The following is a 12,769-nucleotide window of genomic DNA, read 5'->3' on the forward strand; positions in this document are numbered from 1 at the left end:
GTTTGTGGATATTGAAAAGGAAAAGGTCTCCTCTCTGAATACTTCAAATGCTCAGAAAGATCTTTGTTACCAAGAAGAGAGCCCGCACAGACTAAAGCCACCAGCACAATGAGGAATGTGAAGGAGAGGGGTGGGAGGGAGAAGAAACAGGGAAAAAAGGGAAAATGGAGGGTGTGTGTAAAAAGAAGGGAATGGAGAGGGAAGGAGGCATGGCCCACGACCTAACTTCCTGATCTGAACTGCATGACCAGCTGTCCATCAAGGCAGATTTCCATCTTGGCCTTTCCAGTTAATGAAGGCAATAACTTCCCTTCCTCCCTTCTTCCCTTCCTCCTTCCCTCCCTCCCTCTCCCCTCTCTTTCTTTCCTCTTTGGCCTGTATGTTTCTTCAAATGGTAACCAATGGCCCCCAAAGCGTTAGAGATGGTCACACAGCATATTTGTAAAAGATGGAACGCAGTCACTTCGGAAAGAAACAAGGTTTATTTGATGAATATAAATAAGACAATCAGCACAAAGTACTCCTCATACACATGATAACAAAGTTATGAGCTGTACATATCTTGCACATGGTATTTCTACTAGACATGAGGTTACAATGACTGGCTAATACATGCCCGTTGGTAGTTTCGAGGGTTCCTTAATTTTATTTATTATTTATTTTTCATATCGATGTCCATAATCACATGGTCAATATCACAACCCACATGCCACTCACTTGAAGAAATATTACAAGAAGCACTATCAAACAAGGGTCTCAGGGAACTAGATACAGGGACCCCTGGCAGCATCCAAATGCACTCTACACAAAATCACGGCAGAGAGAGCTTATATCAATACATTTGAGGTCTCATCAGAAACACTGTTTAAAAAGTAAAATCCACTTTCAAAGGAAAGTTGACACACTGTGAAGGTGCATACTGAATACACAAAATCATTAAATACAAAATCGAGACTGTATATAGAAATCAAAAGGGGTTATAAATACAAGCCTGCTCTTGCGCAAGATAAGACTTAAACCAATTCCTCCTAAGGGTTAGCACAACCTTGTTTTTGTTTAGTTTCAATTATACTGGATTAGAAGGGAGCCTGCTAAAGGTTGCAGAAAGGAAATACCTTCCAAACATCACAGTGTTTGTTGTAAACCCAGACACTATTTTCAACGTATGAAAAGGGGTTTCTTTTGTAACCCCCAAACATCAGAGAATATTACAGAAAATGGGAAAAGATGTTGTGTTAGATGGAATTCACTTTTCCAGGGATCAAATGATACATTCGCATGAATGTAAGATCAATAATACTTTCAACCAACAAAAGTTGGGGCCAAAAAGAGATTCCCCCAAACAATAGCTGTGACAAAATTGGCACAAATGTAGAAATAGGTAAATACACATGGTTGATCGCTTTGTGTGCTACTTCATGGACCCCATTTACCAGCCTGATTTTCCTACTTCCTATTTCAAGTATTTAGTTGCAGAGTTCAAGTCATGACCTGGTGGTAGGCTGTGAGGACTTCTTTGAGGATACCCAAACCATACCTGGGGACCAGCCTGTGGCTTGGGTTTTCATTGCCACATTCCACCAAAAAATACTAAATAAACTTGCAAAGAACTCTGCTCCCATCTCTAACAACGGCCTACATCCTTTTGATAGTTAAAGGTCAAACTCTTTAAACACGAATGTATTTGGATCATTTATGTTAACATGTAAGCTTTACATAGTTCACAATTTACCGACAAGAACGAAGCCCACAGCAGGAAACCTGCTTGAATATATTAGTCCTGATGCACCAGGAATAAAGGGTGCGGTTCAGGAACAGTTTCCTTTCCCCAGCAAACAAGGGGTTTGTCTTCTATCTCTATGGCTCATGAGAGAGGTCCAGAGTTAATTGCACCAACAGTTTGGAAAGTAATAATGATTTGATTCAATGCAAGATTTCAACAACTTCTGCTTAGAACCCTTTCCACAGCAGCAAAGAAAGACAATTGTATTTATTAAGGCCACTCATGCTTAAATTCACTGTTTGTCCTTTAGGAATGCAAGAAGGAGGGTTCCTCCCCTTGACAAGAATGGGTCAATACAAGAGCTGCACATTTGCCAGGCTCAGTTGTGAGTTTTTCTTATGAAGTTGTAATGACCAATCATTTTTTATCTTCAGAGGAAGCAGCAGGAGTAGAAGTCTCCTAAGTACCTTGTCGTTGTATGTAGAAGACCTTGGAATGCGGTCTCTTTCTCTGGCATGTGCTTTAGATAACGACTCTACCGTACCCACAGGTAGCCTGTGCAATGCTATTTACAGACACACAACTTTTGTGATTGTTCTTCATTCATCAATGCTTGCGCGTTTGATGCTGAAAATGCTTTGGAATGCACATTAGAGACATTTTCTTAAGAAAAAACAAAACAGTGAGAAATGACCCTTCATTTACAGAAGACCCCAGCTCACACTCACTGCTTGCACAGCATTTGGATCTTGAAACATGAATGAATCTCAGCCTCTTCATGGAGACCTGCATGTGTGAGAATGAGAAGAACCTGAGGCCGGGTCATGTCCCAGCCCTGCGTGGGGTTCAAGGAGCAGGTGGAGCAGCCACACGCAGACGCCTCAGGCTTTTGTCACTCTCTTGCACATGAACAGGACAATAAAATTATGAATGACCAATTGAGATGTGCCACGCACTGTCAGAGACACACACCATGTTCTCATAAGGCGATTTCTTGGCAAGTTATTAGTGGTTTAAAAAATTGATTTCATTTCCAACCTGGCCCAGAGGTAACAACTGATAACACCATCAAAATGTGGTTCCTTGACTGACAGATTAAAGAAACAGAGGAGGGCTCTCAATTTTTGGTCTGTTGGTTTCCTTGTCACACACTCCACGCACCGTGGTGTATAAACGCCACCAGCAGCACTCATCCACAGCAAGTTTAGATTGCACAGTAATCTGATGTGTTAGGACCACTTTGACCGACCAGCAGGATAATGGGAGATGGGGCGAGCTGTCCAACAGACACTGGATCCACAGTTTGAATCCCGAGCAGCGCCAGTGTATCCAGGAGGCAAAGCAGCAGAAATAAAACGCTCACCACGTGGCTGTCAGCAGAGACGGTCACACTGTAAAGGTCCAAATCCTGACAGAAAATGAAAGGGCTGTCATTTTTCTCCTCCTTCATACTCTTTCTTTCCCATACACTCAAATGCAGGAGGGATGAGGTGACCAGAATCACACAGGAACGCAAAGGTGAGAATCCCCCTTCCGTTCGGACCTGCTGCTGAGGCTGGCCGTGGGCCATGGAGACAGTCACGCTGCAGGAGATTACGAGGCTATGGCTGCAGTGCGGAGCTTTCCCTTTAGCCAACCTTTCTGACAGCTGCAACGAGAAAGTACATGATTTAACAGGGAAGGACACTGGTGGGACTATCTGCCCTGTGTGACAGAGGCTCCCCTCCCCTTCCCGGACCCAGTCAGGGCCACTCCCTTTGGTTCCGGTCAGGTGAGAATGGAACGGGAGCAGAGAAGAAGGATAAACAGAACAGGAAGTGAAATTGTGTCCCGCCAAGTGTCTTGAGAAAAGGCCCTTCAAACCATGTCCCGTACTGTGCACACATTACTAATAACCACAAAGAAAAGGAAGGGGATCGGATGTGTCAGATTCTTCTATGGGTCACTGTGGCATGATCAAACTGCATGTCACTTTTTTCTTTCCATGTCTGCTTTCTACAATGACTATGGTTTTGGCCATCCGGACGCCGAAAGTGTTGACACTCACTTACAAGTTGGGTGACAGCGACAGTTTCAAAGACCTGTAAGCCATGTGAGAGCAATGACAACGGACTGTTGGAGCTGGCAATTCCATTCATGTGTACACGCCAAAGAGCTGAAAACCTGGACTCAAACAGATTCTTGAACACAAGCGCTCCAAGTGTCACTATTCACTGCAGCACCAAGTGCCTGTCAACAAAGGAGCGGATAAGCAAAATGTGGTGTACACGCCACGCCACACTGGAGTTGCAACTGCGCCTGGCTTCTCTGCGCATGCTCAACCACGTGCTCCACACGCCGCCACTCAGAGACCCTTGGAATGCTGGGTGTTTCCAACATATGGACGTCATAAGGCTATCTGGAGATTGTGGCAGGGAAGAGTGGGTGTACAAACACACACACACACACGCACGCACACACAAGCATGCACGCACATTTTGTTTCATTTTACTTTTTGAGACAGGGTCTTGTTACATATTCTGACGTTGAATTCATGATCGCCAATCCTCTTGCCTCAGCCTCCCGTGTGCTGGCAATGCAAGCACCCCCCACCAGGTCCTGCTTTCTAGCTCCCATTTCATACTGACCCTTGGAGGTCTGACTTGGCGGTTGATCCACAGCTACACTCAAGTCCTACCGGCTGAGGAGAAAGTCAAAGATCTCTGCGTCTGCCCAGGCAAGCATCTACCTCAGGATATCCTTAAGCAGTGTTCACGGAACGTATGGCTTAGATGGACTCGGCAAACTCTTACTTTCAGGAGTTTGGGGTAATTCTTCTGATTAAAAAACTCGATTCAGGGCAAAGAACGACTTCTGCAGAGCCAGAAATTTAGGGAGTTTCTAGTGCGGGTCATGTTCCTCACTCTGGCACATAAAATCTCTGCAAACTTTGTATGAAAATTGTAAGTCTGAGCACGCTTTCTGTTTCATGAGCTGTGCATAGCTCTCATTCTTCTGTGTGCTAAGCATTCCTTAATCATCCCTTTAAAGGGCTAACCGATACATTAAAAGGCCCGTGATGAGGCGGGAAAGGGGCACATGCAACAGTATTAAAACACACAGGTTGTTTCCTTTGGGGAACTAAATGAAAAACAATTGTGGTCGATGTCCAATGTCTTTGATATTTTCCCAAGGTAAAGCTGCAGAGAACAACTGTTTGTTCGGTTTTGAGATGAGTTTCTAGCTGGCCACCAGATCACAGAGCAGAACACGGGTCTCTCTCATGATCACAGTGTACTGCTGTGGGAAGGGCCATCCTTATCTTTAGGCAAGAGAACTCTCAAAAGTCCCTGATGGTTTAAACACTGACTTTAAAATGTCATTAAAAAAAAACTACAAACAAGACAACGAATAAGTAACATGCCCGTCACACATTTAGTGAGGACCCCTCAGAGCCCTTATGTCCGCTACCTCTTTTAGGTCCTATGACACTTCTTAATGTTTTTCAGTGGAAAGACAACAGACAACTGCCATGGATGTAGTCATAAACTTTAACAGCCTACCATGCAAATAAAATGATCTTTAAAAAAGTGTTGCTGCCCTTCAGTGAAATAGTTTTTTTCACCAAGAAGCTCAGATGCACCTGAAAATGAAAAATCAAACCAAACCAACCCCGACAGGATGTTGCCCGCAGTTCCAAAGGAGAGCATCACTCCTTGAGCAGCAAGCAAGAAGGGACTTTTAAAACATTTAAAAAACAAGATCCAGCCCCCCCCCCTGCTATGGCAACCAGGGACCCTACACACTGTAAGGTGATTCCCAGCTTGGCCGATCTCCCTCCCAAGTACACTTAAACCTCTCCAGTATTCGCTTGCGAGGAAGACCCATCTCTGTCTTCCAGGGCGGCAGACATCTCTGCTGTGATGGTTATGGCCACTCCAATGCACAGTTGTTTAGAGTGTGCCACCCTTGTTCGTAGCTCTCTGTAACCCTGCAGCACTTGGGATGGAGGACCCATGAATGCTGGCCAGGCTGGCAAGGTCGCCTTTAGCCTTTGCCAGCTCTTTACTTCTCCCTACGCTGTACTCTCCGGCATCACAACATTGTTCGTCTCCTAAGTCGTCACTTGTCCACACACATTCCGGTCATTTCTCCATCGGATCGATCTCCGCGTTCTCAGCTGAGATAGTGTGCCATCCAGGACGTCTCCCACGTGGTCCTTCTCTTGTGACTTGTCTAGACTTGCCCTACCCACTATCGTAGCTGCTGACCATATGTAGCCACCGAACACTCAAAACACGCCTAATCCAAATCGAAACACACTTAAAGTGTGAAATGCACACCAGATTTTGAAGATTTAAAATGGAAAAAAAAGAATGTACACTATCTCAGGAACAATTTTTAATACTGACTTCATGTCAAAATACTTTGGATGTATTGAATCCAATAAAATCCATTGACCTAAATTCTACCTGTTTCTTACACATGGAACACGTGAGCGCTTGGGAGCGCACGCTACAGAGGTGACTCTCCATTCTGTTTCCAGTGAAACCTATAGCCCAGTTTGGTGAGGGGTAGGGCAGACTGCTCTTGCTCGCCCAACATCCTCTGAGTTTGTAGAGTTCCTGGAACAGATGTGACGGTGTGATTAGAGTAGACAGGGTCCTGAAATCTCCTCCCTACCCAGCCTCCCTTGGAACAAGCCTTTCTACCCCAACTCCAACCCCGACCCCTGGCTGTTGAAGTGAACTACAGCAGACCATCATTATATTAATTAACCCAATTAGGGCTACTATCCAGTTTGTTTTAAATTAATATAAAGGAAGTTTGCCCAAACAGATTTAGCTTAAGTACGGGGCCTTCTTTAGCAGATGTCTTTCTCCTGTCGTCATTACTAAAGAGAAAGCCAAGTGTGAAAGCCGTGGAGACACAGGGTGTCATTCCTCAGGGGTGAGGAAGGACAGCATCCTTTCGGACAGTGGTTGGTTCTCAACCTTCCCAAAGCTGTGCGTACCCTTAATACCATTCCCTATGTTGTGGTGACACCCCCCAACATAAAACTATTTCATGGCTACTTCATAACTGTAATTTTCCTACTGTTATGAATCATAATGTAAATATCAGATATGCAGGATATCTGATACTCAACTCCCTTAAAAGCACTGTTCGATATGCCCCCTCCCCCCAACAAAGGGGTCACCACTCACAGGTTGAGAACCACTGCTTTGGGTGACTAGCCTCTCCACAACACAACTGACAACCAGAGAGTCATAAGAACCTCAGTTCTACACCCACAAGCAAGTCAAATCGGCAGTAATCTTAAAAGAACTTGGAGCCTTCCCATTCAAATCCTCTAAGGTCTGCCTAGACTTGTGGTGTGGTAGGAACCTCCCACCCCACCCCCCTGCACAGACCTTCTGGGCTTCCCTCAGGAGTCTGTTAGCATACCAAAGCTCACACTGGCCCCCAGGCTCTCTCATCACTGAAAACCTGTTACAGAGTCCATGCCAACACCTTGGCTCCTCTCAGCTCTTCTCACCCCACCCTCACCCAAAACTTGCCCAGCTCATGCCCCTGCTCCCTCTCAACTTCTCACTCCTATATAACATTTTGGCCATGTGCTGTTTTTTTGTTCTCTCTCTCTCTCTCTCTCTCTCTCTCTCTCTCTCTCTCTCATTTTGGCCATGTGCTGTTTTTTTGTTCTCTCTCTCTCTCCCTCTTTCTCTCTCTCTCTCTCTCCCATCCTTACTTTCTATATGGGCTGTAAAGGGACCCGTGGGGTAATAGATGGGTGTTGCTTGTAAGATGCTGTGTTTGAAGGAATCATTTTGGAGGAACAGAACACCAGCACTCTGCTCAGACAATGTGCCTGGTGTTGGCAACAGTCAGAGCAGAGGGCAGGGACAAAGTCCATGTCCTCACTTAGTCTATACTCTCATGGGGAAACAGACTATACACAGACAGATGAACTGACACCTGAAGGAGGTTTTAAATCTCTGTGCCCTGAAGGAAGGATACACTTGATAGACTAATTATAAATAACCAAGAAACAGTATTTCCGACTTTGGATGGGGAAGGAGGCCTAAAAGTTCCTGGTGAAGGAGAGGGGAAAAAAGGCAGATTGACTTATTTATACAGTTTGATCTCATGTCTGCACCCAGACAAGCAATTACAAACATCCGCAGTATATGTACCCCCGAATATTGATGATGTTTTATCATGGAGGTATTTACATTTTTCTGAGAATTTTTTTTTGTACTTTTTGGAGATTTTAAAGTGAAGAATGTGGGACCGCTGTCACAGTAGATGGAAAGTTAGATCTTTTATGGGAAGAAAAACCCCTACTGGTGTCACTGCAACCTAGGGTGCAAGAGGGATAGGGGACAGTGTACCCCAACAGGGAGATTCTGGCCCAGGACATTCACCCCCAGGAGAGCCAGCTATAAATGTGCCTTCAGACTGTTTTTCTTTGGAATAAAGGCACCTGCCTGGTTATGGCTTTCTTCTCTGCCCCTTCATCGGTGATTTGCAGAAACGGGCTGGGAGAAAGGGGTCTTTGGTAAACACAGAGGGGTTAAAGGGGAAACTGTTTAATAACAGTAGTAAAACGCAGGCTATTTTTGACATCTGGGTTAATGTCCACTCTGTTCCATGTGCGTCCCAAATGTGTGCTGTGTGCCCCAGGTACAAAAACAGACAACCATTCACAACAGCCACGAATGCCCCTAACATATTGCACATGGTGCCCACATAAAAGGCCAGCCCCTGATAGACTAATTAGCCATGGAGGAGGAGAGGGCTCCTTCAGGGCCTGGGGCATCCTATAGAACAGTTCCTCTGAGCAACTATGCACAGGAAAGCCCAATACAGTCGTTTCTGCTAATAATAATAATAATAATGATAGCAACATATAACTACATCTGTGTTATAACTTAACATCTTTTAAAATGGGATAGATTGGGTTTCCCATTTTCTTCATGAAGATTTATTTATTATTGTTGTGATCAAAGTAGCAACAAATTATGTTAAATTATTTAATTTTCTTGATAGGAGCAACCACCTTGAAGCCATAATTCAAAAACATGAGTGGAGAGCAGCATTTTACCTTGAGAGTGGCCTCCTACAGCTCACAGGGCAATAAAATGTAACACTTCGGAGTTTTCGGAGTTACACAGCAGTGCTGGAAGGGTGGGGGTAGGGCTAGCCTTCCAGCCTGGGGCTGAGGCTGTTGGGATGAAGTGCTGCAGGAGGCCACAGAAGAGGGCTCTGCCTTTCATCTCTGCCCTCTTTCCGCTGGATGCGACTCACCCATATTTTAAAGGAAGGGCTTCAGACTGATATGCAACCTATACCTGGAAACGGCCTCACACGGGGCTGTGAATTCCTTAGGATTTATTTTTGTAATTATTATTGTGGTCAGGAGTATTAATGGCTCATGTTTGGAGCAGGCTGTCTGCCCAGCATCTCCTCATTAATTATCTCAAACAAGTCGTAGGGCACCACACATCCACTTGCTTGGGTAGTAGCCCCTCGGCATCCGTGAGAACTGAGTGTCTGAATCACATGCCCCCCCTTTGCCTCCTTTGAACCTACATCTTGTTGACTCTTCAGTCCTTTTTTACTTCTTAGGTCAGAATTTCTTAAACCTCGGTCTTTGTCTCTTATCTTTCACCTCTCCAACTTGCGTGAGCTCTGACACTGATAGTATTTAACTCGTATCTTTCTCTAGTAAACAATCTCTAAACACAACATACTCCGTTTCACAAAGCTTTATTTTAATTCTTTAACGGGACCAACTTTTGTCTCTTGTCTAGTATACAAGTCGAAAACCGCCTGGCCATTCCAACATGAGGCTTCATTCCCCGAAATCTAGGGGACAACACCCTGCCACATATTAGCCTTGCCTTGGACCGCTCCTGACACCCAGCAATGACCTGACCTCAGGGGAGCACCTGCTATGTATCATCTGGCCGTGCACACACTCTTCCATGGCCACCAGCAAGCTCTGATGCCACCTTGGTTTACATTTGGGGGTCTAAGTACTGTGGACTGAATTACCTCCTTCACAAAAGCAGAAGGCAGGGGCAGGAAAACACCAAAGTTCCCCATCAGCACAGGTGGGAGGAGCTCCATCTAATCTTTAACACACTGGTTGAAGAGTAATGAATGATCTATTGTAATTTGTTTTTCTTAAAAGCAAGCAAACAAACAAACAAAAGGTCCTTGGATGGCCCACTTTTGAGGACTCTAGCCCAGGGCTCCTCAGTCTCAAACATATGGATAATTGTGGTTGAAAGTTCTTTGCTGTCAGACACTGACCTCAATGGATGATGGCCTCCAGTCTCCCTGACGTCTGTCATTAAGATGCCAATAGCATATCCTCACTCCTGGTCGTGACAATGAAAAGACTCCAGGTATTACCAGCTATCTCGAGGAAGAGCACAGCTACTGCCAGGTGAGCCTTCTTGGCTTAAATAATTGTTATGAACAAATTGGCTGGCTGTGGATTTTAAACATAGAAATACGTATGTGCATACGTGCAGTTACCAACCCAAAGGAGATATGAAAAACTTTTGCAGAAATAAGGATTTATTTCTACACTACTTCATATTATTTGAGATACAGCTGCCTGAGCTTAAAAGTCCCTGGAAGTCGGTACAACCTGAGCCCCAAACATAATGAAAATGTACAGCCATCTGACATGAAGTAGACAGGCCGCTGTGCTGAGAGAGCAAGGCACCTAAGACACTTGCTGAGCTAAGTGAGAAGGTAAAATCTAGTTTAAATTTATGGCATTCCTCTAGTGTCCCTCTAGGAGCTTGGCATTTCGCCAGGGTTCCTTGTTAAAAATTTGTTAAACGTGTTTGGCATTAACACAAACACAGAGTGGCCATTTGTTACAAATTCTATTGGAATGCATTCATTTAAGGCAATGAAGTAGTTACTAGAAAAGAAAAAAAAAAGTTCATTAAGTACATTTCAAAAATACAATGATGTATGCAGTGTAAGTGTGGCGCCCCTGTGGCTATATAAATCGCCGACAGAATAACCACACATTGTGTTCAGTTTGAAACTGGACTCTCTTAAACAGAAATGATAGAACAAAAACTCGTTTTGTTTGTTGTCAAAACTGACGTGAGCCCTTCTTTTCTGGACTAGTTGAAACAACCCACAGTTTGGCACGGGTTTTCTAACATCTCCAATCAGGAGAACATGCAGGTTAAAATAATGCTTTGGGAGTCTTTGGGGGAGGGAGAGGGCACTGCCGACGATACTGGAGAGGAGAGCTGATTCAGCAAACAGAATTCCCATGCTCTGGAGAGAAAGGAACCTACCCTGGGGAATCCTGCAGAAGCCCACTCAGGTGGGGCCACACTTCCGCACCCTCCTACTTACAGGAAGCTGTTAAGTTACCCACAGAGGGGGGAACCATACGCTTTCATCACAGGGGATGGAATCCTATGTGCAAATACCCTAAGCCTGTGTACAGACCTCCCGTCTTCCTGTCCCACCCCCAGCCTATTCACAAGCAAGGCATTACTGCTGAGTAATAGCTACTCCTTGGCTGGCTGAGAATAGTTCCAAAGCTGAGCTTCAGGAGAAAGTGGCCATGGGCCATTCAACGACATGTGACCCTATAACACTGCTTACTATGGATGCTAACTTAAAACATGTCATTTTGAGGCCTACTGGAGCTTACCTGTGGATCTTAAAACTGAATTAAAACTTAGGCTTATTCGGTCACCTTCAGAAAGTCTGACTGGAGTATTCTTATTTCTCAACGAGCATCCCAGCAACCGGATTCCAGTTTTCAGAAGACAGTGGAATAAGCCCACATGAGTAGAACACCCAGGCCTCGCCTGTTTGGCTTTTTTGGGTCCTCTGTGCTTGGTGTAACCTGGGCTGCCCTCAAAGGGGACAGAGTCAGGATCTCTTGGTCCCATGCTTTTAAACCATTCTCCCAGTTCAAGTGTGAATTTAGAGAAAACGTAGAATTCTGTGTGTGGCCTGGACGAGTCTGTTTTTCCATTCACAAGTGTCAAGTGGGACCAGGAGACAAGAGTGAGCAGAGGGTACTTACCTCCAAAAGAGGCAAGAACATGAGATTCAAAAGGAAAAATCAAACAACTAGAATAATGCAAAGCCAGTTTTAGTCTGTGTGCTTCAAAGTTCATGCCATTCGGGAAGACCCTCTTAAAGAAAACACACACACACACACACACACACACACACAGAGAGAGAGAGAGAGAGAGAGAGAGAGAGAGAGAGAGAGGAGGAGGAGGAGGAGGAAAGAGAATAGAGGGTTTCACACTTGACGAAAAATACATAGCTATAAGGACATGATATAGGGTCCCTCAACAGACTCTGAAATTGAAGACTCACTCTCCATGATAAATCCCCACTCCCTCCAGCACAGGCTTGTTCTTGAGATGGAGTTTTTCAAAGCCAGAAGAGAATAAAGTAGTACATGCTTTAACCCCCTTATAAGAATTCTGTGTTAGGATCAACTTGTCATATGTATGTACATGAAAGAGACCTTTCCAGAAACTGGATACTAAGAAGGGTGTCGTGTTCAGCAAAGAGATGGTCCCTCCAAGTAAGAGGGCTGGAGAAGCATTTTGGAGAGTCTGAAATATGAAGGAACAGTTGGATAGCTCACCGACCAGAAGTGGCTCAAATGACAAGTGTTTCCAGCAGGATCCTCAAGGAGCCCCTGACAGTAATTAGTCTCTGGGATTTGAAGGCACCCTTCCCGTCTTGCTGAGGTGGAATGCCATTTACTCTTGGGCTGGTGACTAATTAGGGGTCTCGTTTGAAGATCAAGGTTTTGCCATCCCTGCTTCTTAATAACATGGTTTGCCTGTCGGCCACCTGGGTCCAGGCAAGACCTCCCTTTCCCCCCTCCCCAAACTACCAAGCACTGCCTTAGGCCAGAACAAGTGTGGGCAGGAAACCACAGATCCAGCCTTTTGAGCAATTTAACCTCTTCCTCACCAGCGTCTTGCAATCCTGCCCTTGACTAAGTTGCCCATGAGGTGAAGAAGTCTGACTTGTTTCTCAGGCAGG

The 12,769-nt window shown here is 45.0% G+C and overlaps 1 protein-coding gene across 9 annotated transcripts in view; it reads right to left on the reverse strand.

Moving 5' to 3' along the window:
- Positions 1-463: 463 nt before the first annotated feature.
- The window catches only part of Erc2 (ELKS/RAB6-interacting/CAST family member 2), a 919,008-nt gene continuing 906,702 nt past the window's right edge, over positions 464-12,769 (reverse strand). For 7 of the 9 annotated variants that reach the window (XM_087906197.1, XM_087906198.1, XM_087906199.1 and 4 more), the window contains one exon: positions 464-3,371. In XM_087906197.1, the coding sequence (XP_087762323.1) occupies positions 2,928-3,371 (444 nt within the window). In that variant the 3' untranslated portion in view covers positions 464-2,927. The remainder of the gene's footprint in view (positions 3,372-12,769) is intronic. The other 2 variants (XM_087906204.1, XR_015737860.1) reach the window with 2 other exon arrangements.

Source organism: Myodes glareolus, chromosome 5 (assembly GCF_982192425.1).
Source record: "Myodes glareolus chromosome 5, mMyoGla1.1, whole genome shotgun sequence".
In the NCBI taxonomy this organism is placed as follows: Eukaryota; Metazoa; Chordata; class Mammalia; order Rodentia; family Cricetidae; genus Myodes; species Myodes glareolus.